Source organism: Mustela erminea, chromosome 4, assembly GCF_009829155.1.
Source record: "Mustela erminea isolate mMusErm1 chromosome 4, mMusErm1.Pri, whole genome shotgun sequence".
NCBI lineage: Eukaryota > Metazoa > Chordata > Mammalia > Carnivora > Mustelidae > Mustela > Mustela erminea.
Window position 1 is genome coordinate 26,596,148 of NC_045617.1, and position 24,698 is coordinate 26,620,845.

The 24,698-nt window shown below is 41.0% G+C and overlaps 1 protein-coding gene and 1 long non-coding RNA gene across 5 annotated transcripts in view; one reads left to right on the forward strand and one right to left on the reverse strand.

Moving 5' to 3' along the window:
- Nucleotides 1–15,047, reverse strand: part of LOC116588176 — a 98,581-nt gene extending 83,534 nt beyond the window's left edge. For both annotated transcript variants that reach the window (XR_004284827.1, XR_004284826.1), the window contains exons 1-2: nt 14,367–15,047; nt 7,101–7,200 (exon numbers count right to left, since the gene is read on the reverse strand). This is a non-coding gene — a long non-coding RNA (uncharacterized LOC116588176). The remainder of the gene's footprint in view (nt 1–7,100; nt 7,201–14,366) is intronic.
- Nucleotides 15,048–15,154: 107 nt separating this feature from the next.
- Nucleotides 15,155–24,698, forward strand: part of BVES (blood vessel epicardial substance) — a 37,353-nt gene continuing 27,809 nt past the window's right edge. Inside the window, exons 1-3 of one of the 3 annotated variants that reach the window (XM_032338936.1) lie at nt 15,155–15,320; nt 18,919–19,155; nt 22,966–23,090. In XM_032338936.1, coding sequence (XP_032194827.1) covers nt 18,930–19,155; nt 22,966–23,090 — 351 coding nt within the window. In that variant the 5' untranslated portion in view covers nt 15,155–15,320; nt 18,919–18,929. The other 2 variants (XM_032338938.1, XM_032338939.1) reach the window with 2 other exon arrangements.

Here is a 24,698-nt window from a genome sequence, read left to right on the forward strand (position 1 = left end):
AAAAGCAAGTACAAGTAAGGTTTTCGAGGAATGTTGATATGAAGTTTAATAGAAAGGAACGGAAGCCTGAGCAGGAAGTGGGGTCAAGAGAGAAGAGGCTTTTCATGGTTGGTTGTAAGATAAGGGAAATAATGGTGTATTTGTATGCTGATGGGAATGATCCAGGAGAGTGCAGTGAATTGCTGGAGGGATGACCTTGAGCAGGTGAGTGATGATGGGATCCAGTGAACTTAAACAGGGACAGGGACAATCAATCATTAGGAAGAAGAGTAGGCAGAAAGTATGGGGGAGCGCAGTTGCTGGCAAATGAGAGATGTACTGGGAGCTTGTGGAAGTTTCCTCATGATTCTCTTTTCTCAGTGACCCAGGAAGCAAAGTCAGCAAGAAGAGTGGGGGAAGAAGTATTGGGGTTATGTAACATACATTATCTTTCTGTACATTAGCATCTGCTGCAAGTGGGACAGTGTGACAAGGTCTGAATCATTAGTCTGGATGAGCTCCTGAACTCAGCCAGTTCAGCACGAACTAAAGGAGTAGTTGGAGGGGTTGGCTCCCAGCCCCACATGGCCATCATGGGCAGACCCAAAGGCAGCTCTCTGCTGGGTACAACAGAAGGCCTTCAGCTATTAAAGTACAGAGAATCCTAAGGAGAAGCCACACCTTAAGTTAGTACCAGCTAATAATTTCACAGGTGTTCCTGACAGGAGAGCTTTCTAACCAGGAAAATCAACTGAGAACAAACCACAGAGACTATGGGATGTAGACTTTTGGTTCAAATCATGTAGGCAGAGGGAGCAGAAGAATTTTCCAGAAATTTTCCAGAAATCTAACCATTTTTAGGATGATGACGAAAGAGTACCAACAGAACAGGCTAAAGGGATGTTGAAAGAGGAGGTACGGAGATGAACCTGACCTTCCTCCCACTTGTGCGTAGGGCTGGCAGCAGCCTTCCTCTGTAGAACGGACACACGACCATCCAACAGCTTCGTTTGCACCCAGGTGTTCTCACTTCCACAACAATACCAAAGTATCAAATCCCTCTACTAACCTCCATGTACACACACTGTATGTGTGGTTTGAAATGTCTAGCAAACCACAGTTTGCTCTCTCAAAATACTCTGATCACTTGAGACAGAAAGAAAAAAACCACAGATATCAAAAAAAAAAAAAAGTACCCCTGAAGCACAATATCACAGTGTCCTTAAAATTTAATTTCTATTAGAAATTGGGCTCATTTCCATCTCAGCCTAATTGTCTTCAGCCCTAAATCCCTTTGATTTCTTTATCACTGGCGAAAGTACAGTAAGGTGAGGAACGGGTTGTTTCCTTCTGTTAAAACGGCTTTCTGGCTTTGTACACAAGCTCTGTACATGCATAAATAAATAAAGCACCTTGTTCAAAAGTATGAAGAATTTTAAATGGGGAAAGTAGAGCACTGAACCGAATGCAGAGCTTTTTGTAAGCCTGAGGCCCTTTGCATGCCCACGAAGCTGATCCTGGTCAAGAGTTGTCCTTATGACTTAAAGAACTGGGGTGACTGTAATTTTCTGTCCTAAATTTTGTGGTCGGAAATAACCCTAAGAAGGAACCTGGGGCGGGGGGTGGTGGGAAGGAAGAAGTGGCTTAAAGCGAGCCCATGAACACTCACCCCAGTTACCTAGGCAAGTTGCCAGAGGCTGCGGGCCCCGGTTGCTTAACCTTCACTGCAGTTGGATATTTGAAGGCTTCTCGTTCCCCTCAAGAGCTTGTCCTTTGAACTTGACTTCACCTCCACACAAAGCACCAGGAAGATTTGCCCTGGACTCTGCACCTCAAGGAACTCATGGTGCTAAAATTAATCCACCATAAAGAATACCGTGATGCTCTCTCAGCACTTACGGGCTGAGGAATTTTCTCTCCCCTTCAACAAAGGAGCAGAAGGCAATTCAGTTGCTCTCAGCTCATCTGGATAAGCTTTGGATGTCATTTTGTTACACTGCACAGAAGCAGAAGGACAGAATTGATTTGACAGAGCAGTTACTAAGTGAAATCCCCCAACCTAGCTGGCAAGAGCCATAAGAAAAACATACTAAGCAGACAATACAAATTATAACAGCAATACATTATACACCATGTACTTGAGACTGCTGGTTTGACCAAGGACATAAATACACATGTGGCATTGGATTGCACTGACTGGGTTCCACATCACTATAGGACACATGGTTATAGAAGAAATTAACCTTCAAAAATGCTGCTCCCAAATTAATATTATTTTTTAGCAAATGACAGCTTACTGAAATGTGGGCCATCAGTGGGCCCAATTCCCTTATTTTTCTTCCTTCTACTAAAATTTAATACCTATGTATCAATAAAAAATAAAATGAATATTAGTATCAGATAGACTTATAATAAAATACAAGTTCAAGTTGATAGAACTGTGTGTGATTTCAAGTTCAAATCTTACAATAATGAAAAGATGTTGCAAGTCTGAAATATTACTTTAGCTCTTAGTCATCTGTGAGTGTTACCATCATTTTAATGCAGGATTGTACATTTGCATGTAACATCAGCACGGTTTCAATTTAATCTGAGGTTTTATTATTATGCTAAATTCGACTAGTTTTAAAACCTGCTAGCTATTAAAGATTGACAGGGAACTTTTTCTCCCCCCTGAAGAACTGATTATTTGTGTCTTGAACTATAGTTTTTCCCTTTACTCTATTTCAATTCACGCTTTAGTGATCCTAATAAATATAATTTTATTTTATTTATAGGATTCCAAAGCTATTTGTTTTTACATACTTTTACAGTAGGTTTCTAGCCCCACTTGATATAACGTGAGATGCTTAGCATGATCTAACCTGTGATTATCACTCTTACTAAATATAAAATTATCTCCCAAATTATAGAATCACAAAGCAAAATCCTACATCGATTTAATACTTTATAGTTTACAAAGCATGTCCACATATTATTTCCTCTACTTGTTTCTTGAAAGAATCCCACTTTATGGGTAAAGATTAGAGAGGCTGGATTACAGTAAATGGTGACACTCAACTTCACCGTGTTCTTCCAAATCAGTGTGCTTGCATTTTGCACGCTACATGGACCATGGTGCTGAGTGACTTGAAGGGAACTAAGATGCCCCCAATCTGAACCAAAAGAAAAGTCAAAGCCAAAAGGCTAGTTATGCATCTGCTGAATTTGTTGGTGACAGTGCAGGGATCTAAACATGAATCTTTCTTCTTCAGAACCATCAGCAACTCACCTGAGTTCAAATGAGGCTTATAAGTAAAATGTGCAATTAAATGTAACCGTATTAAAATGGCTATATGAAAGAGCATGGCCCAGCTTCTCTGAAGAGTTTCTTTGTTTGTTTAATTCGAGAGGGAGAGAGAGAGCATGAGTAGGGGGAAGGGCAGAGAAAGAAGCGGATTCTTAGCTGAGCGGCTGAGCAGAGAGCCCGATGTGGGCATCGACCCTGTGACTCTGCGATCTTGACCTGAGCCAAAGGCAGATGTTTAACTGACTAAGCCACACAAGCACCTTCTTTGAGGTTATTTAAATAAATTCTTTAAATCTGGGATTTGTCCCCTATCATTTCAGATATTTACATGTCTTATTTGTGATCTCTCCAGAAATTTTACTGAGAAGCCTTCCTTATCTCAGGCCACCAGACTTTATGTGCCATCACCCCCCAACATACAAGTAAATTAATTTAGTGTCCCCCTATAGTGCTGTTTCTCTCTCTTTTCAAAGATGGAATAAAACTATATGCACAGTGAAACTTTGTAAACAGAAACATCTTCAAATAGTAACCAGTGAGGTTTCCAAGATACAAAAGATATATTTCAGTGCAGTATAAGTGGACATTTGTGAAGAACAGGGTATTACTATGGGTAGGAATCGGGTCATCTGAGATCAAAGTTTAGCCAATGTATGAGCATAATATCTATTTTTCTGAGGAAAGGAATTTTTTTTTTTTTCAAACTCCCCCACTAGTCTATATCTGTTTGGGAACAGTGCCTAGTACATGGTAGCTGCTTTGTAAATATTTATTGAGTCGAAGGAAAGTAATTGCGTCTGTTCTTGAATCCATATCTGAATTTTAATACTGATTCCCCTCCCAGTTGGACTTTGACTATGCAGTGCCACTGGCAGCTTTCTCATGAAAGAAAATTAAAGACCTGTAATAATATTTTTTCTACATATCATTTTTTCTGCATGATACGGAACTATCCTATCTTTACGTGACTTCAAAGCCACATTCTTCTGCTGATGTTGAACTGAGTTTCAGCAATATTTGTTCAGAATGCACAGTTATTAGTTTTCAGGTTCCAAGATCATTCTCTGGGTTGAAAATTTGCAAGCTGATTTAGCTTAGAGTCTCTCTGTGTTGGAAACATGTGATGGAGTATTGTGTCCCCTGAGAGTAATTCTATTTTAAATAATAAATAATATAACAGTTTTTGTATTTCATGTTTCTCAGAAATGTAGTTTGTAGAGTTTGACCTCCTCTGAGGTCAAGTACTCATTAAATTATTTTGGAAAAAAATGAATAAAATGTGCAGGACATATGAAATGGGGAAACACCACTCCGATGTGTACAAAACACACCTTTTTAAAACCTGTTAGTGATCTCATCCTGTTCTCATACCCTCTCGCCTGTGATGGCAGAAAATACTTGATCCTGACACTTAAGAACAGTTTCTTCCCCTTTTAAACAATCATTTAAAATAATTCTGTCAGTCTTTCTGCTTCTCTCCTTGCTCTGGGGGCAGGGGCAAGCCTCATGAAAGAGGAGAAGAGGTGTTTTGGCCTCTCTCTGTCTTCTGAGTCCTCCCTGGATGGACAGCAATGTTGCTTGGCCCCTTGGTCTCTGGGGTTCTGGGCTGATGGCCCCAAGAGTGTGGCTGTGACACTGAGGTCTCTGCATTCTTCCTCCACTGCACCCTGACCCCAGGCATTTCTCACCATCAGACCACTCCATGTTTCTAAATGAATGAAGAATGAATGAATGAATGAATACATCTCAGGCTTAGATCCTCACCTCCTCCCCTTCTTCCAAACCTATCTCTTCCAGCGTGTTCCTGTTCAACAAAAGTCAGCTAGATGGGAGGAGGGAAGAGAGGTGGACGGGAGGGCTGAGGGTGGGCAGGGGAGTGAGGTGTCACTATTATGAAAGAGAAGCCACCATAATTCTGATAAAGTGATCTAGAACATCACGTGTCATTTTGTTATTTATACCTTTTATCAGAAAAATGATGTGGTCATATTATAAGTAAGCTGGACTAAAGTGAATAATAAAGACAATAATTCCACCATTCCAACCTGACTTCTGTTAACGTGTCGGTGTATATTTCTTGTTACTTTCCCCATTCATAATAACTTAAGTTGTAAAACAAATTCAAAAATATTTCGCGTTTCTTCTATTGGAGAATAACAGTACTTGAAACAAATACACTCGATTATTCCATCCACTAATATTTACTGAGTTCCAAATATATGCAAATCATATGCTAAGTACCATGGAGATATGAAAGGTAAACCAAACACACTTCCTACCCCCCAGAAACTAACCACTTAAAAGGAGAAATAGACCTGTACATAAATGTGCAAAAGACAGCAAGTGAAAAAAGCCATAACAGCGTTAGAGACTAACTGCTCGGGAGAATCCCATTTCTGTAATTTCACTTTGAAACGTATGGGAATCACACACCAATACATCAACCATTGATAATATAAGTACCAAATGCCACGGCATTTTTAATGATTTCATCTTATGATGGTCAATAATAGCAATATTTTAAAAAACATTTTATTTATTTATTTGACAGAGATCACAAGTAGGCAGAGAGGCAGGCAGAGAGAGAGGAGGAAACAGGCTCCCCGCTGAGCAGAGAGCCCGATGCGGAGCTCGATCCCAGGACCCTGGGATCATGACCTGAGCCGAAGGCAGAGGCTTTAACCCACTGAGCCACCCAGGCACCCCTAATAGCAATATTTTTTACCAGATTTTTTTTTTGCTATTCAACATACATCTTTTAGGTACTGAAGTATTATTTATTCATTAAAAAAGTCACCTGAAGTCATCTGCAAGATTTCCCAACTCACTTTGGAATACTTTGTTGCTTTTAGATGCCATTTTCTGAGCTTATAATATATTCATTGCACTTCTCTTCAGATAACTTGAAGTATGTAGTTGATGTTACCAACAAATTCCTAAGTTGTGGCAGGCAGAGAACTGTGTGGCAGGCAGAGAGTTTTATACAGGGTGTGAAAGCCAAATTTGTGTTCTATCCAAACATGTGCTTCCGCAAAGTATTTCTAATTCTTCCCAGACTTTGGAGACTCAATGACTCTAAAACCCTTACCTTGTCAAAGCATGACCTTGTTCTCCCAGGGAGGTGTGTGGCACTTTTGGTGGTTTTCAAGCCAAATACCATTGTAACCATTTTGGGTTCTAGGTTATACCAAATAGGTTTGGTCTTGGGCTAAAAAAATATTTCATCTTGTTTACCATTTTTTAGGCCAGATGATAAAAATGCTGGAAGCAGGCTCATAAATATTTTATTCAGTTTTATATATGCATTAAGCTCAGGAGGTGTCTTATTTTCATGAATTTATTACAACAATTTAAGTAGTAGTAGTAGTAGTAGTAATAATTTGCATTTAAATAATTCTTTTCTCCCGAGAACTCTGAGTGCTTTTGCACATCAATTAATGCCGGATGGCAGTGTCATTATTCCCAACTTTATTTTATTATTCCATCTTTATAATGTGTTGCTCTGGGTTTTTGTTTCAAGCTGATGTCAATTACTGGGCTGGCTATTATCAGACCTCACATTTACCTCCAAGACCAGCCCTTTTTGAAAATTAATTACACAAGAGAATGGCACTGCTCTGTAGAAACTCTATGAAGTTCTGCTTTCACCAGATGGAGATTCCAAGTCACCCCACAGCTTCACTATCCATCAGAATTTTATCTATACCCTAGACGATGCGTTACCAAGAATTGCCAGAAGTTATTTCTCTATCATTCACAATTTTTCCTTTATCACCACCAAATGCCTCATATAAAGAAGTTATTGACACACTAAAAAAATAAAAAATTGTACCTTTGAAATTGTCTTCCTTAGGGTTGTTGCATTTTCTCTTCTCTAAAGTAGAAGTGATTAACTGGCGATTCGTAGATGGGGTTCGAGGGTCTGTGAATTTCTAGAAAGTCCCAAAAGGGAAAGAACAAAACACAAGAGAGGTCATCACAGTGATTGGAGCTAGACTTTGGAACCTGTCTTCTGGGGGTGCCTGCCTGGGGCCTAGCACGCAGTTTTGTTTTGAGGACCCAACTGGGACCCCAGTTTGAGAGGTCTGCGAGAATTGATTGCGAATTCAGTTATTTCTCTTCTCTGATCATCTTTTCCCATTTTTTTCATCTTTTCCCATTTTTTAAAAAACCATAATTCTGTCATGCTTAACTCCTTATAATAGCTTCATTCTTTTTGAAACAACTTCCTAAAAGATTAAGAAAACTGATTACTCACTTCATCTAGGTTGTTCGTTTGTTGTTGTCAGTATTTAAAACACATAATTCACAAATGCAACTCTTCTGCTTTAGAGTGAAAGCTACATGAGGAAGAATAGACAGAAGGACTATCAGGCCTCTAGGTTTTTGGGTTTTTTTTTAAGATTTTATTTATTAATTTGGCAGAGATCACAAGTAGGCAGAGATGCAGGCAGAGAGAGAAAGAGGGAAGCAGGCTCCCTGCTGAGCAGAGAGCCTGATGTGGGACTCGATCCCAGGACCCTGAGATCACGACCTCAGCCGAAGGCAGTGGCCTAACCCACTGAGCCACCCAGGCACCCCGAGGCCTCTAGTTTTTGACATAATAGTCACCGTGTGCATGTTTCTGCCAACCCCAGAATGGTAAATTACCGTACCTTAGCTCTGCCAAGTGCCCGGTTTCTAGAATCTATACTACTGCATATTTCATGAGTTTGCTTTTGAAGCCAATATCTCATTTCTGACTACTCCAGGGAAACCCCAAACCACTGGAAATTTTAGCATATGCCAAAGCCCTGTAATTTACAAATTTTGTTTGAAACATCAGTCTTGGGTCTGCTGGAGTCCAGTTGTTTACAAGAGGCAAATACATAAAAAATAAAACTACCTCTTAGCTATTTCATGTGTTCATAAGATATTTCAATTATTTCACCAGACTAGGGAATTTTGATGACTGAAATTCTAATAATTTTTATTCATTCTGTACCATGTGCAAAGCACTGTAAGGGGGATAGAAAAAATGTCCAATTAATGTAACAAAAACCTGATGCCAGACATTTTTTAAAAAACATGGTCTCTAAAGGTCAAGATAATCCTGTCAAATATGAATTCTTATCCTGATTTTATAGACAAGTGATTGAAGCCCAGAAGAGTTTAATAAATGATTTGAATTCACCTAGCTTTTAAAATATAGAACCATGGTTCAAATCCAGCCTCTAATTCCAATCCCTCCACCCTGCTTTTGACTGCCTTCATAATTCATTGTCCTCTTAAAATCCTGAGTCACTTTTCATTTAGGAGTTTTACCCTTTGGGTAAAAACTCATTTTGATTTTTATTTTTTTAAGATTTTATTTATTTGACAGAGAGAGACACAGCGGGAGAGGGAACACAAGTAGGGGGAGTGGGAGAGGGAGAAGCAGGCTTCCTGCGGAGCAGGGAGCCCAATGAGAGGCTCAGTTCCAGGACCCTGGGACAAGACCTGAGCTGAAGGCAGAGGCTTAATGACTGAGCCACCCAGGCACTCCTAAAAACTCATTTTTAAACAAATCGGTGGTAATGCAAAGTTTTTTTGGAGCTTCTCCATGAATTTAGAAATATTTAGATAGATGCTGTTTTAATTACTTTTCTACAGACTGTGGGCTTCATATCCCTTTGCTTTGAGACAGTTCTCATTTTTTATTTAGCCAAGATACAAACACCTGTTCAATGTATAACCTGTTTCGTCATTTTAAACAAAATAACCAACTGTGTCAGTTTGAATGTCATTAAAAATTTAGTCATTAAAATGACTAAATTGAAAAAAAAATTCGTAATACCAAATACTAGCAAGAATGTGAAATAACAGGAACTCTCTCTCATTGATGGTGGGAATGGAAAATGGCACAGCCACTTTGGAAGGCCGTGTGGCAGTTTCTTACCAAGCTAGCATAGTCCTACTACACAATCTAACAATTGCTGTCCATGGTATTTACCGAAACGGGTTGGAAACTTGTCCACTCAAAAACCTACACACCAATGTTTATAGCAGATTTATTCATAATCACCATAATCACCACACACTGGAAGAAACCAAGATGTTCATAAAATGGTGAATGTGTAAACAAACTGTGTATATCCATCCTACGGAATATTATTCAGTGACTTTAAAAATGAGCTATCAAGACTCAAAAAAAAAAAGGAGGAAACGTCAATGCATATATCTTAGTGAAAGAAGCCAGTCTGAAAAGTCAATATTCTATATGATACCAACTATGTGACATTTTGGAAAAGGCAAAGCTATGGAGACAGTAAAAAATATCCGTGATTGCCAGGGGTTAGGGAGGGCAGGAAAGAGAGGGATGAATAGATGGCGGACGGGATGTTTAGGGCAGTGACACTCCTTGCGATGATACTATAATGGTGGGTACTTGACGTCACTAAAAGAAAACTCTATTTCCTCTCCTCACAACACTAGGCACCAAATGGGGTGGGGGTGGGGTAGTTCCCACACTAACCAATTCTCCAACTCTCCAGACTCCAAATGGGTGTCTTACAATGCAATTCTGACTGAGTTAGTGCACACCCTCAGGTTGGGTCTCAGTTCCACACGAGTACCTCCTTACTCCAGAGGCCAACCACAAGTAGTGGGCCCCCAGGGTCACACTTCTGTCTGACTTGGCTATAAATTGGGGTTCCTTGACCTTGTCCTCAGGTTTGATAATTTTCTATACCAACTCACAGAACACAAGGAAACACATCTGCTGGTATGTAAAGGATATAATAAAGGATACAAATGAATAGCCAGATAAGAAAGTACACAGGGTAAGGTCCAGAAGGCTCCTAAGTGTGGGAACTTCTGTCCCTGTGGAATTGGGTTGTGCCACCTTCCCAGTAGGGGGATGCACTCTCCCAAGCTGGATAAAACTCCTTCGTTTAGGGATTTTTGTGATACTTCATCATGTAGGCAGTATCAATTATTCATTCAGTCCCCAGCCCCTCTCCCCTCACCAGTAGATGAAGGGTGTGGCTGGAAGTTCCAAGTTTCCAGTCATGGCTTTGGTCTTTCTGGTGATCAGGCCCCATCCAGAAACTAACCAGGAGCTCACCCAGAGTCACCTCATTAGAACAAAAAATGTTCTTCTCACCCAGGAAATTCCAAGGGAGTCTAGGAACTCTGTGTAAGATGCTCCTATCATCCCCATCACTGGGGAAATCCCAAACGCTTCGGAGTGCCATGTCAGGAATTGAAGGCCAAACACTGAATATTAGAAAAAAAATGTGCCCTGCATCCCATCACTCAAGAAATTATAGAGGTTTTAGAAGCTCTGTGAGCGGAACTAGGAAAAAACACCAAATGCATAGATTTCTTACTATGTCACAGGTGGATACCCAACATGATACATTTGGCAAAACCCATAGGACTATACAATGCTGAACCCTAATGTAAGTTTTTTCATAATAATGTATCAACAGGGGTTCTCCATTGTGACAAACGTATCACATTAATGTAAGATCTTAATAACAGGAGAAACTCTGAGCCAGGGAGAAGGGGGTATATAGAAACTTCCTAGACCACCTGCTCAATCATGTATGAACCCAAACCTGCTCTAACAAAACAAAGTCTATTAATTTTTAATTTTTTTATTAATTTTTTATTTTTTAGATTTTTAATAGATTTATTTCTTTATTTGAGAGAGAGAGAGCATGCACGTGCCAGTGGGGAGAAGAGCAGAAGGTGAGGGAGAAGGAGGGGAAAGAATCTTCAAGCAGACTCCATGCTTAGCACGGAGCCCCACCCAGGACTGGATCGCACCACCCTGAGATCAGGAGCTGAGCCAAAACCAAGTTGGATGCTTAACCAACTGAGCTACCCAGGTTCCCCTTTAATTAATTTTTTTTTAAAAAAGGAAAAGTAAAGAAATTTCAAAAGTCAACAATATTGGTTGTCAAACTGGTCAATGAAAAATTTGATGAAACATTTAATGCAAGGAACTAAGGTATACAAACAATCTAATTAAATTAAATTTAATAAAACTTAAATTTAATTAAATTTAATAGTCCATGTTTGATCAGAACTGTCTACCTAGAGACCATACCAGAAGAAGCTATGGTTTCCATAAAATGAGAAAGACTGCACTGATGTCAACCATGGGCAGATATGGATATGAAAGATAACGCTACATACTTTTAAAATCAGGGACTCCCTGAGGTCTTGTTTTATTTTCCCAAAACTTACTCTATCTGAACTTTGAAATTTCATCAAGGCTTTGTCTAGATAGCAAAAGCAGGGGCACCTGGGTGGCTCAGTGGGTTAAGCCTCTGCCTTCGGCTCAGGTCATGATCTCAGGGTCCTGGGATCGAGTCCCTTGCTGGGCTCTTTGCTCAGCGGGGAGCCCGCTTCCCCCTCTCTCTCTGCCTGACTCTCTGCCTACTTGTGATCTGTGTCTATCAAATAAATAAATAGATAGCAAAAGCAGTCTAGGATGCCCATGAAGAAATAAAGGTAGATGTAATTACGTCAATTTAAGCTACATTAGCCAGAGTTTTTGCAGAGGAGACAGGCTGGCCTTTATTTTGTCATTTATCCCTTGTATGTATGTTTTTAATTTTATACTTCTGTGAAAGTTACTTCCTTGCATGATATCAGTTTCCAAATAGTGTTCAGAATCTTTCAGTCTGACTTCTCCGTGACAAGCAGGAGGAGACCAGGGAGCAGAGGTCATTCCCAAAACCAAGTTTTGTGTCTAAAATTCTTATCTTAAATTTTATAGAGCTATTATTATTCATACATCTGTGATAAGAAACTTACATATTAAATTATATTTTAATCCTTAGGTGCAGAATAGTGTGACACTTTTATATTTAGTTCAGCTTCTTCTTTCTATGAAACACATACTCAGAGAAAACACAGACTCTATCAAATGCCAGTTCTCAAGTCTTGGGATTTTGAATCCACTACTCTTTTATAAAAATATACAATCTTTATATGATGTATAGGCCTTATAGGCATCTTATTCTGCCAGGTAAGGAATGAGTGTGCCCTATACCAGCTGACTGTAACCATACCTCTGGAGTCTGGCCTTCCCATCTGCAAAAGCCAGAACCTGGGATATACTATTTTAATAAACATGTTTTTAAATTACTATAAAAGTAACATACAATCATTGTAGAAAGTTTAGCAGAAGGAGAAGCAGGAGGAGGAGTGGGAGGAGTTGGAAGAAGGGTAGAGAGGGAGGAAGGAAGGGAGGAAAGGAGAAAAAAGAAAAATCATTTACAACCTCACCACTTTGAGGTAAGAAAGGTATGCATTTTAGAGCTTATCATGGATGATTTCTAATATTCCACACACCCCTGTCACTTGCCTTTTTCTCCTTAGCATCTCTCCGTGGGAAGCAATATAGCTAGAAATAGAAGGTAGCAGAAACATGTACCTAGTGGACAAAGGCGCAAGCTCTGGAACTAGACAGCCTGGTTCGCATCCTGGACCAGCTCTTTAGCTGGGCTACCTGGAGCAGACCACTCTGCCTCTCTGTTTCCTCAGCTTCCCATTTATAAAATGGTGATAATACAGTTATCACCATTTCTTCATAGGGTTCATTGTGAGGATGCAATGGCTTAATATTTCTAAACCACTTATAACTATACCCAGGACAAAAGTATACTCTATTATCAAAGGACAATAGTAAAGAACTAGAAAGTAACTATTTTAGGCTTTACTGGGGCATATGGTTTCTGTTGGAACTCCTCCATGCTGCCTTTGGAGCACTAAAGCAGCCATAAATGAGTGAGTATAGCTGGGTTCCAATTAAACTCAATGAACAAATGGGGCACCTGGGTGGCTCAGTGGGTTGGGCTCTGCCTTAGGCTCCAGGGATCAAGCCCCGCATTGGGCTCCCTGCTCCCAGGGGAGCCTCTCCCCCTGCTTGTCTCTCTCTTAAATAAATAAGATCTTTAAAATAAATAAATAAATAAACTCAGTGGAAATTGAGTTTGAATTTCATATAATACTCACACATCATGACATATTATTCTTTTGATTTTTTTTTGACCAATAAAAAATGTAAAAGTTGTATTAGCTATGCAAAAATGGATAGTGGGCACGACCTTTCCACCATAGATCACCAGCCTCTGCTCTATATAATTAGCTGACAGTATTAGATTTCTAATAGTTCTCCAAAAATTTTTAAGTAGACTCCAATCCCAACATAGGGCTCTAACTCTTGACTGTAAGGTCTAGAATGGCAGGTTCTACTGATTGAGCCAACCAGCTGCCCCTCTACAGCATTTTTTTTTCTTTGCCTGCTTAGAACAAGATTGTTTGAATGTTCTATAACTTACTTAGTCGCCTAAGGTTAGAATTTAGGTTATTTCCAGTGTTCTTTATTATAAGCCATTCTCCAATGCATATCCATGAAGAATCTTTGCGCACATACATTATTGTATCTACATCTTTAAATGTACTTAGCAGTAGCTACCAAATGGCTGGCAGAGTATCTAGAAAGAAACAGACTCTGAAGAAGTAGCCTTGAAAATGAACCTTGAGTAGTTATAACAAATTTCAAACACGTTAGAGAAGGAGGTTTATCAGTATAATATATATTCATATACATAGAACTCACTACATACAACATCCCATTCTAAGCCTCTTGCATAGATTAAATCATCTAGTCCTCAAAGCACGCTAATGAGGCACAGGTGCAATCATCATAGTCGTCATCACCATGCTTAAGGTACAAAAGAGGAAACAGAAGCACAGAAAGGCTAAGTAACTTTCCAAGGTCACACAGCTAGCTGGTGCCTGAGGCCGGTTTCAAACGCAGCCTGTCCGGCCTTAGGCCCCATGTTCTTGAACACGGTGTCGTCCTGCCTCTTTCTTGGAGAGACTTGGCAAGTGTGCACTTCCGGGTACCCACCTTGTAATGCACCTGTCGTCTTTTTCACGTTGAGATCATGTTTGGCACGCACCATCAACCTCATACTCTAATAAGCGGCACAAATTGTACCCCACGATGGGACATTTCGAGTGGAAACGGAATGTCCATCTAACCTTCTTCCTCTTTTGTCCTCCAGCCCTTCCCCCGCAGAGCCAACTCTTCATTAATTCGCACTGCATTTCTTACCCCAAATAGGTGTCCTCTGTGAAAAGTAAAGATTGACTGGAGCACACTTTCATATCTCGGTTTCCAACTTAGGGTCCCAAATCTACCAAATTCACTTGGCAGTTTCGGGTGGAGCTTCGCTTAAAGGGAAGGGCCCTGAAAGGCCACGCGAATGCAAATTTCGGATAAGTGCCCTCCTTCTTTGAAAACGAACAGGGCTTGGGTCAAAGGTCCGTCCCGCGCGGCCCCGCCGCCCCAGGGCGGGCTTCCTCCGACCCCTAGCCGGTTCCCGAGGGTGGTGTCCTGCGTTGGTGCGAGCAAGCCAGCCTCCGCGGCACGGGCTCCGAAGCGGAGCTGCGCGCTCTCCCGGCCCTTCCTGCTGGTGCTGAGAAGCGAGCGAGTGTCCCAAAGAGGAGTTACGCGAGTGGGTCCTTCGACTTCGAGGGGAATGAAATTCTAGTTCTCATTTTTATCCTGCTTTCTCTCCCTGCCGGGGTCCTACCTCTGGAGTTAGCCCCATGGAGAGGAGCCACCAACGCCGCGGGTCCTAGAATGCTGCCCGCCCCCCACCGATGCCCAAACAAGGACAGAATCGAGAAGTAGAGAGGAAACGGGGAAAGAAAAAAGCGGGTGTTTCAAACTGATCACCGCGGTGCAGACGCGGCGGTCGCGCCGGAGCAGCGGGGCCGCGAGGCGCGCCGAGGCCCGGGGCTCCGCCCGCCGGGGGGCGCCGGGGCGGCGGGCGCCTGCGCGGTGCGGCCCCAGCCGGGGCAGCCACCGTCGCGATGCCTATTTTAGTCAAAGCCGCTGCCGGCGCGGGGACCCGGCACGGGCCAGGGAGGCTCCGGACCCGCGATCCGGGGAGGCTTTCGCTGGGGCGCCCGTCGAGCCGCCGCGTCGCTGTCCCCGCGCCCTGCCACTGTCGCCCCAAACTTTGGCCAGCGCCTCCCGGGTTCGGTGCCAGGGACAAGCCAGGTAAGGAGCGGGAGGCGTAGCTGCCGGCGGCTCCCCCCGCGCGCCCGGCTATTTGCAGCCTCGGGCTCCCGGGGCTAAATCGGGAAGCGAAAGTTGGATCGCCGCTCCGCTGGGAGCAACTTTGTCAGCCCCGCGGCGGCTGCGGGTTCTTCGCGCCCGGGCCGCCGGAGTCCTGCCCTCTCCTCCCTGGCCGAGCCGTCGCCCTCGCGGGCTTCCCTGTTCTTGGAAGCCGCCTTCCTCCCATGTCTGGGGTCCACGGCCACAGACCCTCAGGCGTCGGCAGCTGCAGCACCGGGTCTGGCAGCGCCAGCGTCCCCGGGCGCTCCAGCCCCACTCGGGGGCTCGTTCCCGCGCTCTGCCTGGGGCAAGCCCTTGGTGGGCTCGGCATCTCTTCGTCTGGCTGGACGCCCGGGTCTCCTGGCCCCTAAACCCCTAAGGCTCCACCTTGCCCGCTGTAGGGCCGCCCGGGGCTCCTGCGGAGGCTGCGCGCAGCGCGGCGCACTGTGTGGCCTGCCCTGGGCCGGCGCTGGGATTGCCAGGAGCTGCACGGGGCTCACCGCAGACCCCTCGCGGCCCGAGTCTTCCGGTCAAGGGCAACAATAGTAGACACTGATCATCTTTTAAGGAGCGAGGTGAGCGGGCTCCCTGGGGAGAACGGATGGCTGGGGACCCCGTGAACCTCGCCGCCCGCCCGCGCCCTGGTTTCTGAGGCTTTGGGAAACGTGTTGTTGGCCAGACACGTCCCAGAAATTGCTTGCTTTGAAACAAGAGTAAGTGCGAAAAGACTCTTGGCAACGTCATGCCCTTTGCCATTCCGCGGAGGAGCGAAGCTTTGGGCCGATTTACAGAATGAATCAAGTCTGCCAGCACGACTTTTGCTCATTGCTGCCTTTTCGTTTTTGTAGTTTGGTAAAGGGTTAATGTTAGTTTCACCGTGTAGCTATTTAATCCTTCAGACACCTATTTGGAAACAAATAAACAGGACTTTACGAGACCAGGTAATTAAAAAAATTAGACTCTGAAGAACTAATAGAACAAAAATTTCTCTTGATTCAGTCAAAATGAACCTGAGCGTTAACCAGATTTTAGTCTAGCCTGTCTCCTTAGACTCACTGTCTGTATAAGGATAGTTCAGTGTAAACGACTTAAATCCATTGAAAGTGATCAAAGGGAGCTGAAACTGGTAAGATCCAGTCAAGATTATTGGCGATAGGTAACTGGCATTTCAAAATTGGCATGGAGATAATACACATAGATAAATAATAGAGATACAAATAAATAATAAATTATATAATAAATGTATTATACAGTGTTAGCTATTCTACAAGCTAAATGCATATAGAAAATAAAATAGATACGTATTTAAATACTTATACCCTTAAGAAGGTGTGGTTCATCAAAAAATGTTGTAGGATGATCCCACCTCTTAAAGATTCCTATTGCTATTTCCCTGGTTCTTGTGTCAGTAGATTGTGGTTTTTCCCCTCATTTCTCTTAGAGCAGATGTTGGTACCTTTAGTGCCACTTGAAGAACTTTTAATAAAAAGCCTGATATTGAGCTAGAGTGGATTAGTTGGCAATACAGGTGCCATTGGGTGGAATATATATGAACTTATTATATAAATATGTATTAGAGCCTCAAGCTATTAAAACTTGAAGGGGGTTCAAAGACCACTTAGTCCCACCACCTCTATTCCCAGGAAGAAGCAGACACAAGGAGTGGAAGTCACTTTCCTTGACTTGCCAGGCTTCCCCTGGGCTTTTGGTCTAGAAACTGACTTTCTTAGTCCCAGGAATGCTGGGCACTTTCCTGCCTTTACTACTAAGGTTTGGAGAGACTGAAAGTGACTTCTAAAAATGTTTGTCGTGTCTGTGTCCCTTCCGTATGGCTTCCAACTCTAGCATTCTCTGCAGAGTGTAGGCCTTGGGTATACATAGATGGCTGTGACATTGCCTGTGCCTCATAGAGAACATAGGTTAGATAGAAAAGCAAATAGGACACATTCTAAAACGCCATAGAAATGTAGTTAGTTTAGGTAATGTTAATGAATAAGCTGACACTGACACTAGTTTATGAGTGAGAGAGGTCCTTGAACATCATTCTCCTGCAGAAATTACAGGATTAATTCTCATTTGGTCCTTGAAAGCAAACTTTGTATAAATGGAGCTATTCAAATAATGATACCTCTCACCCCAATAAGGTTATAGTTTTATTGATTTAAAAATTTGGAAAGTAGCTGAATTTATGTAGTTTCTTTCCTTGTTGCGGAAAATCAGTATCTATGTCAACTATTTATCTTATATTTATGAAGTATTTCAGAATTATATGAAGAGAGCTTTAATTGCCTTGATCATTTCACTTATAGTTTGTAATGCAAGGATGTTTTATCATCTTAAGAGATGTAGAATTCTTTTGGATTTGTCTAATAATATCCTTTCAAAATGCCCAATCTGTACCAATTATTCTACCACCTAAAGCCTTTACTTTGATATGGTGGGGGGGGGGGTAAATATAAAAGTAAGTTAATTGTGTGATCTTATTATGGAAAGACATTATTAGGTTAAATTTAAAGATATTTTTCCTCCCCATTTGGAATTCTTTTTCTGAAACAGAGTAATTCATATAATCTGAAAACCTACGTGGTTTTTGTCAGGGACCAATTTGTATAATTAATAATAGAAAGAGTTTTTTAAGTACCAGAGATGGAGGACAAGTAATTTAGTTAGGAAATGGTGCCACTTTGTGTTAAGGTTTAGGTAAGCATGTGCAAAATGTGTACTCTTTGAACTGTAGTTGCTACAGATTTTAATATGAAATAGTTGAACGTATATTCATTACCTCTCCTACATATAAGTAAACCACAAGTTTACTAGTTTGTAATTTGTAACATTGCTACCTAGTGGAGTTTTTATGGGAACGAAAGTATAGATTTAAATTAGACAATGAAAGGAAGAGTTAATTTTATATCTCTCTGTGTATGTATAAATGATTAGTAGTGTATTTATTATGTGTATATATGATAATATAGAATGTATATGTGTATGATGCAATGATCTAATGACAATATATAACTAGAGCCTTCTAAATACACTAAACCTTCAAGTAGTAAATATGAGAAGGTTAATTTTTTTTTGACATACTTAAATAATCAGTTTTTCCTGTTATTTTTTTCTGTGTTTGGATTCAGTGTCATAGTGGGAATGTGACGAAGACTTTGTAATTGCTGTGGCTTATGAACATTGATGGTTGTCTTTTAGAGTCATTAATTTCTCATTTCTCTCTCCCCCAACATGTATGTCTATATAGATATATATATATTAGTGAATGGTTGTATACTATGCTAAATATTTTATATATTTTATTTCATTTCATTTCATTAGAAAGTCAAATGAGGTATTACTATCATCATTTAACAGATAAAGTAGTAACACTTAATATGTGACTGGTTGGAGTCAAACCTGGTTCTAATTCTTAAGCACCAGAAAAGTCTATCTACCAACATTTAGTTCACAGAAATCATTTTGATACAATACATATGGGGTAGAAAGAGACAGCTGCCATTTTTATGATTATCCTTTTGTGTCTTTGATTTTACAGGGATTTTCAAGATGAATTATACCAAGTCCAGCCCATTGACAGAATCGACTGCAATAGGTTTTACACCTGAGTTAGAAAGGATCATACCCGTGCCTTCCAATGAGACCACATGTGAAAACTGGAGAGAGATACATCACCTCGTTTTTCATGTAGCAAATATTTTTTTCACGATTGGGTTGGTTATTCCAACCACCCTTCACCTTCATATGATACTCCTTAGGGGAATGTTATCTATAGGTAAGTTTCCTAATCGAGACCTTTGTAACTTCTCTGGAACTGGCAATGGATGGGCTTTCTGTTGGGGTCTTCAGGGCATCTCTTGTCAGGTCTGTAGCATACCAAAAATAGAGGTCTCTGTCAGCAAATTGGCAGCATGTCAATCAAGTAACTTGTAACGTGGGCCTTTACATGCCTTTATTTATTTTAGGTAAGACCGTGTGTGTTTTGTATATTGTTTAGATTTTCTAGATATCAAAAAATCCATTTGTATGTCTGAGTGTGTGATCCAAATCCTGGTTCTGCCACTTGCCAAGTGTGTAACTGGGGCAGATGATTGAAACTTTCTGCTCCTCAGTTTTCCCATGTGTCAAAGGAGCGCAAAAATAATACCCCCTCTTAGGGTTGTTGTAAGAATTAAATGAGTGTGTGTGTGTGTGTGTGTGTGTGTTTGTGCGCGTGCGTGCACGCGTGTGCATGTGTATACACACATATGTGTGGTATTTGACTTCTAATAGCTCCTGGCACATGGTAAGCCCTATCCAGTCTTAACCACTGTTGTTTCAATCGGTTTCTTATGGCCTATAATGTGACACTGGGAACAAAAGCAATTTCCCAGACACAGTAGTTCAAGGAAGACTTTTTGGAGGGCTCCAGTAATCCTCATGAAGCATGTCAAATTGATTCACATCAAAATGCCAGAACAATTGAATGAATTATTTTAGCCAGTGATTCTTTTTTTTTTTTTTTAAAGATTTTTTATTTATTTATTTGACAGACAGAGATCACAAGTAGGCAGAGAGGCAGGCAGGCAGAGAGAGAGAGAGGAGGAAGCAGGCCCTCCGCGGAGCAGAGAGCCCGATGCGGGGCTGGATCCCAGGACCCTGGGATCATGACCTGAGCCGAAGGCAGAGGCTTAACCCACTGAGCCACCCAGGCGCCCCTAGCCAGTGATTCTTGACCAATGACTCTCTATGTGATTGTTTCTTTGGTGATTTATGTATTCAGGTATATTTCTGAGCACCTGTAAGTTCTCAGGCAAAGACTGAAGAAGGAAGGGGAGCCTGGGTGACTCAGTCTGTTAAGCGTCTGCCTTCAGCTCAGGTCATGATCCCAGGGTCCAGGGATCCAGCCCTGCATCGGGCTCCTTGCTCAGCGGGGAGCCAGATTCTCCCCTGCCTGCTGTTCTTCCTCCTTGTGCTCTCTGCCCCTCCCTCCCGCTGGTTCTCGGTGTCGAATAAATAAATAAAATCTTTAAAAAAAAAAAAAAAAAGGACTGAAGAAGGCAGGGTCCATCTTTGAAAAGGATACTTTTTTCGGGGGGGCTGGAGAGAAACAGATGGACAGTCACGTGTGAGGTGCTAGATGCTATGTTGTCGGTGTGCACCCAGGGCCAGGGAGAAATGGAGAGGGTGACAGGCCCAGCAGGAAGGCGGAACAAGGTCACACTGAGGAGATGACCCTGGAGCTGGCTTTTGGAAGCTGAACAGGATTTCTCCAAGTGTGAGTGTGTACGGTATCCAGGTAAAAGGCACAGAGGAAAGGGAAATTCAGCATAATGAGGGAAGATGAAGAGTAGCTCATTATGCCTGGGATACATGAAGAATTACAAGGAATGGTCAGAGTCAAGCCTGGAAGTGAGAGACAGGCTTCCAGTTATGGAATGAATAAATTATGGGAATAAAAGGCACAGCATAGGGAATCTAGTCAGTGATAACTATAATAGCGTTGTGTGGTGACAGATGGGAGCTGCACTTGTGGTGAGCTTAGCATAATGCAGAGAGAAGTTGAATCCGTGGGTTATACACCTGAAACTAAAGTAACATTATGTTTCAATTATACTCAAAATGAATAAATAAGTAGATAGATAGATGGATAGATAGATAAAATAAGAAAGGGCTGGAAGGGAAGCGAGATGGTAGCTTATGGATTTCTGCGTTACCTCTGAGTAAGGCAGGGATTGCAGCAGGCATTACACAGTGTTGAATGAAAAACTAAGCAAAACCAAGCCACACCCTATGAAAAGGCAAAGGCTAATTATAAATTTTTTAAATATTTTATTTATTTGAGAGAAAGAGAGAGAGAACACACACATGCCACAGGAGCAGGAGCAGGGGAGGGGCACTGGCAGAGGGAGAAGCAGACTCCCCATTGAGCAGGGAGCTCAAGGAGGACCCGATCCCAGGATCCCAAGATCATGACCTGAGCCGAAGGAAGGCACTTCACCGACTGAGCCACCCAGGCACTCCGCTAATTATAAATTTCAAGACACAGTTTTAGAGGTAGGATAGACCAAGGAGATCATCTAATCTGACTAAGAAGAAACCTGGAGAATTTAAATGACTCATCCAAAATTAAGACTGCGAGAATGTGGCCAAACCAGGACTATAATTCAGGTCCTCGTCTTCCCAGTCCGTCGAAGCATTATTTTTCCCTATCCTCTTTAAATAATAATTTTTAAAATTCCACAAAATTTGCTATGAAATGTTATTTTAAAAACTTACAAAGCTTTATATTTTGGTCTACTCAGATGCCCCTAATCATTCTGATGAAATAAAAATTGCAAATGGATAAGTTTTTAATGTGGGAGGTTAGCTTTTATGTGCATATATAGTTGATATATTTGTATCATATTGATCATTTTATTATAAGTTAAAAATATATATGGACTTTCCCACCATAAATGGATCAAAGGAAACTGGGACTTTTCCTAAAGTGAGAGAATTGATTAAAAAATAAAAAAAAGGCAAGAAGTTTTCCAGAGGTGAATGGAAAATCATCAAATGAAAAATTCAAATGGGTAGAAAATCTTGGTAAAATATGCAGGCTCACCAGTAATCATGGAAATGCAAAACAAAATAAAACCTCAGTATCAAATTAAGAGCTTTCAAGTTTTGTAATATTAAGAACTTGATAGTGGCATTCCCAACTAGTAGGATTACAAATATCTATATAGCTTTGGGAAAAAATTCTCCAGTCTCATCAAAAGCTATAAAATTCATTTCCTTGACTTACTGTCAGGTAATCCACCCTAAAGAAATAGTCAGAAAAACATTAATTCTTAATGTATAAAGGTGTTTTGGTGATGTATCAAAAATTATACGCAAAAAATCTCATCTGTTTACCAGTTGGGAAATGGTTAGATAAATTAGGGTTTAATCAGTTACAGTCATTAAAAACTATGTATATGAAGAGTTTTAACAAAATAGGGAGATTACCACAATAAGTAAAAAAAGTAAGAAAGTGGGTTTTAAAATTTTGTATACTGTAGGTTTGCCATCAGGTAAAAATGCATCAAGACTGTGAGGAAGTATTAGGTATCAACAGTAGTAGAATTGTGGGGGGGTTTTCTCCTATAAAATATATTTTCTACATAAATTTTCTGCAACAAAACATGTTTTTCTTTTGTAGTAATAAGACAAAAAAACAAAATGGAACTTAAAGTAATGCTTGGCTTAGGTGTTTCTTCTTTTTTTTTTTTTTAAGAGCGAGAAAGAGAATGCAGACGTGTGTGTATGCACAAGCAGGATGAGGGGCAGAGGGAGAGGGAGAGAGAGAAAGATGGGCTTCCAAGCAAGGCCTGGCCCAGTGTAGAGGGAAGGTGGGAGTAAGTGCAAAGGTGGGAGCGTACAGGGGTGGCTTTATCTCAGGACGGTGAGATCATGACCTGAGCCAAAATCATACTTAACTGACTGAGCCACCCAGGTGCCCGGGGCTTAAGTATTTCTAAAATGTGTGTTTTTTTTTTAATATGCAGAGGATATCAAATGTATTAAGCTACATCCTGATGCTATTGACGACATCTAACACATTGACTTTGTTACTCAACAGGATGTACCCTTTATATTGTCTGGGCTACTCTCTACCGATGTGCCTTGGATATCATGATATGGAACTCCGTATTCCTGGGTGTCAACATTTTGCATCTGTCATATCTTTTGTACAAGAAAAGACCGGTAATTACTAAAATTAATGTGGAGGAGATTTTAAAGGAAGAGATTTTTAAAGCCAAAAAGCTTTTAAAGTGCTTTGTTAGACTTGAAAATGAACATTTAACATCTTTAATCCCCTTAGTATCATTTCTTCGATTTGTTTGTATATGTCTGAAAGGGAAATATTTGAATCCCATGAACTTTGTTCTACAAATGAGTCTTTTTAAAAAGATGCATGTATTTATTTTAGAGAGAGAGAGCAGGCGGGAGGGGCAGAGGGAGAGGGAGAGAGTCTCATGCAGACTCCGCACTCAGCAGAGGTCCCACACAGGGCTTCACCCCACAACCCCAAGGTCACGACCTGAGCCAAATCCAAGGGTCGGGTACTCAACCAACTCTGCTACCCAGACACCCCTACAAAAGAGTTTTTTAAAATTTTTTACATCATTAAGGCAATTTACACATGAGAGAACATTTTTTGTCATATAACTCATTATTTCTTTTGTCTGTTGATTTTTAAATGTCACTTAGAAATATCTTTGCCCAGCTGTAAAATTAATTACTCATGGGCAACTTCCTTGAACATACTAATGCTTTACAAATAGTTCCTGCTATTTTGTAAATGTAATGACTTTATTTTTTTCATTACATTATGCCCAAAATATTTATTTAAGAAAATCATCATTTTGGGAGGGTATTGCCAAAATACTAATATTTAACTTTTTTGTCAACATCTTGTTGTGTTTCCTTGGTCATTCCAAGAACCAAAAGATGTAAATAGGATACGAAAGCAGTGTGGCTTCTAGAAATCACTCCCTACATTGTTTACTAATGGTGCAAAGTACACACAATTATTAAGTAAGGTAGAAGATACAGCTCTTGTGCTCATGTTCAGTGCCAGACATGTGCACAGAAAACTATTAGAAAACAAGACATTTCACAGGAAATGATCGCTTGAATGATATAGATGATACAAGTAATAGGCATTCTATTAGAGTGTAACCTCAAACATTGCAACCCAGTCCATTTTGCTTACTGTATGAGTTCTCTCTAGGTTCCCCTGTGTCATAAACAACTTGAAAGTCTCAGTGACAGGTCCTTTCTCTCACCCACCTTATACGTGGACTCTAGCAATTGTGTGTCCGCTGTGATTCTGGGCTGTGTCTTCATTCCAGGGTCTCTGCTGAAGCAGCAGCTTCTGTTGAGACATGTGTTCTCATGGCAGAGAAAAAAGTACAAGAGAACAACAGAGAAAGACCTGGCGTCTCTTAAAACTTCTCTACAGAAGGAACATAACATCAGTTTTATTCACACTCCATTGGCTAAAGCAAACAAAATGGGCAAGAGTGATAGTGTGGGAATGGGCTGGGGTCAGGGAATGGATAATCCTTTCACCAGGGATGGGAGAAGCAATTACTTGGAAATAACAGTATCATCTACCACCTTAAGGTTGTTTTTCAAATTCCTGTCAGCCATGATTGTCACATAACAAGTGCTCAGAAAAACATGTGATGAGTGATAGCTTTCACAAGAAGAATTAAGAAGGCTTCATGAAGGAATTGGGACTTGAGCTAAGACTTGCAGAATGAGTAGATTATGAATTTGAGTTTTAGATTCAGTTCCTGTGTTTAT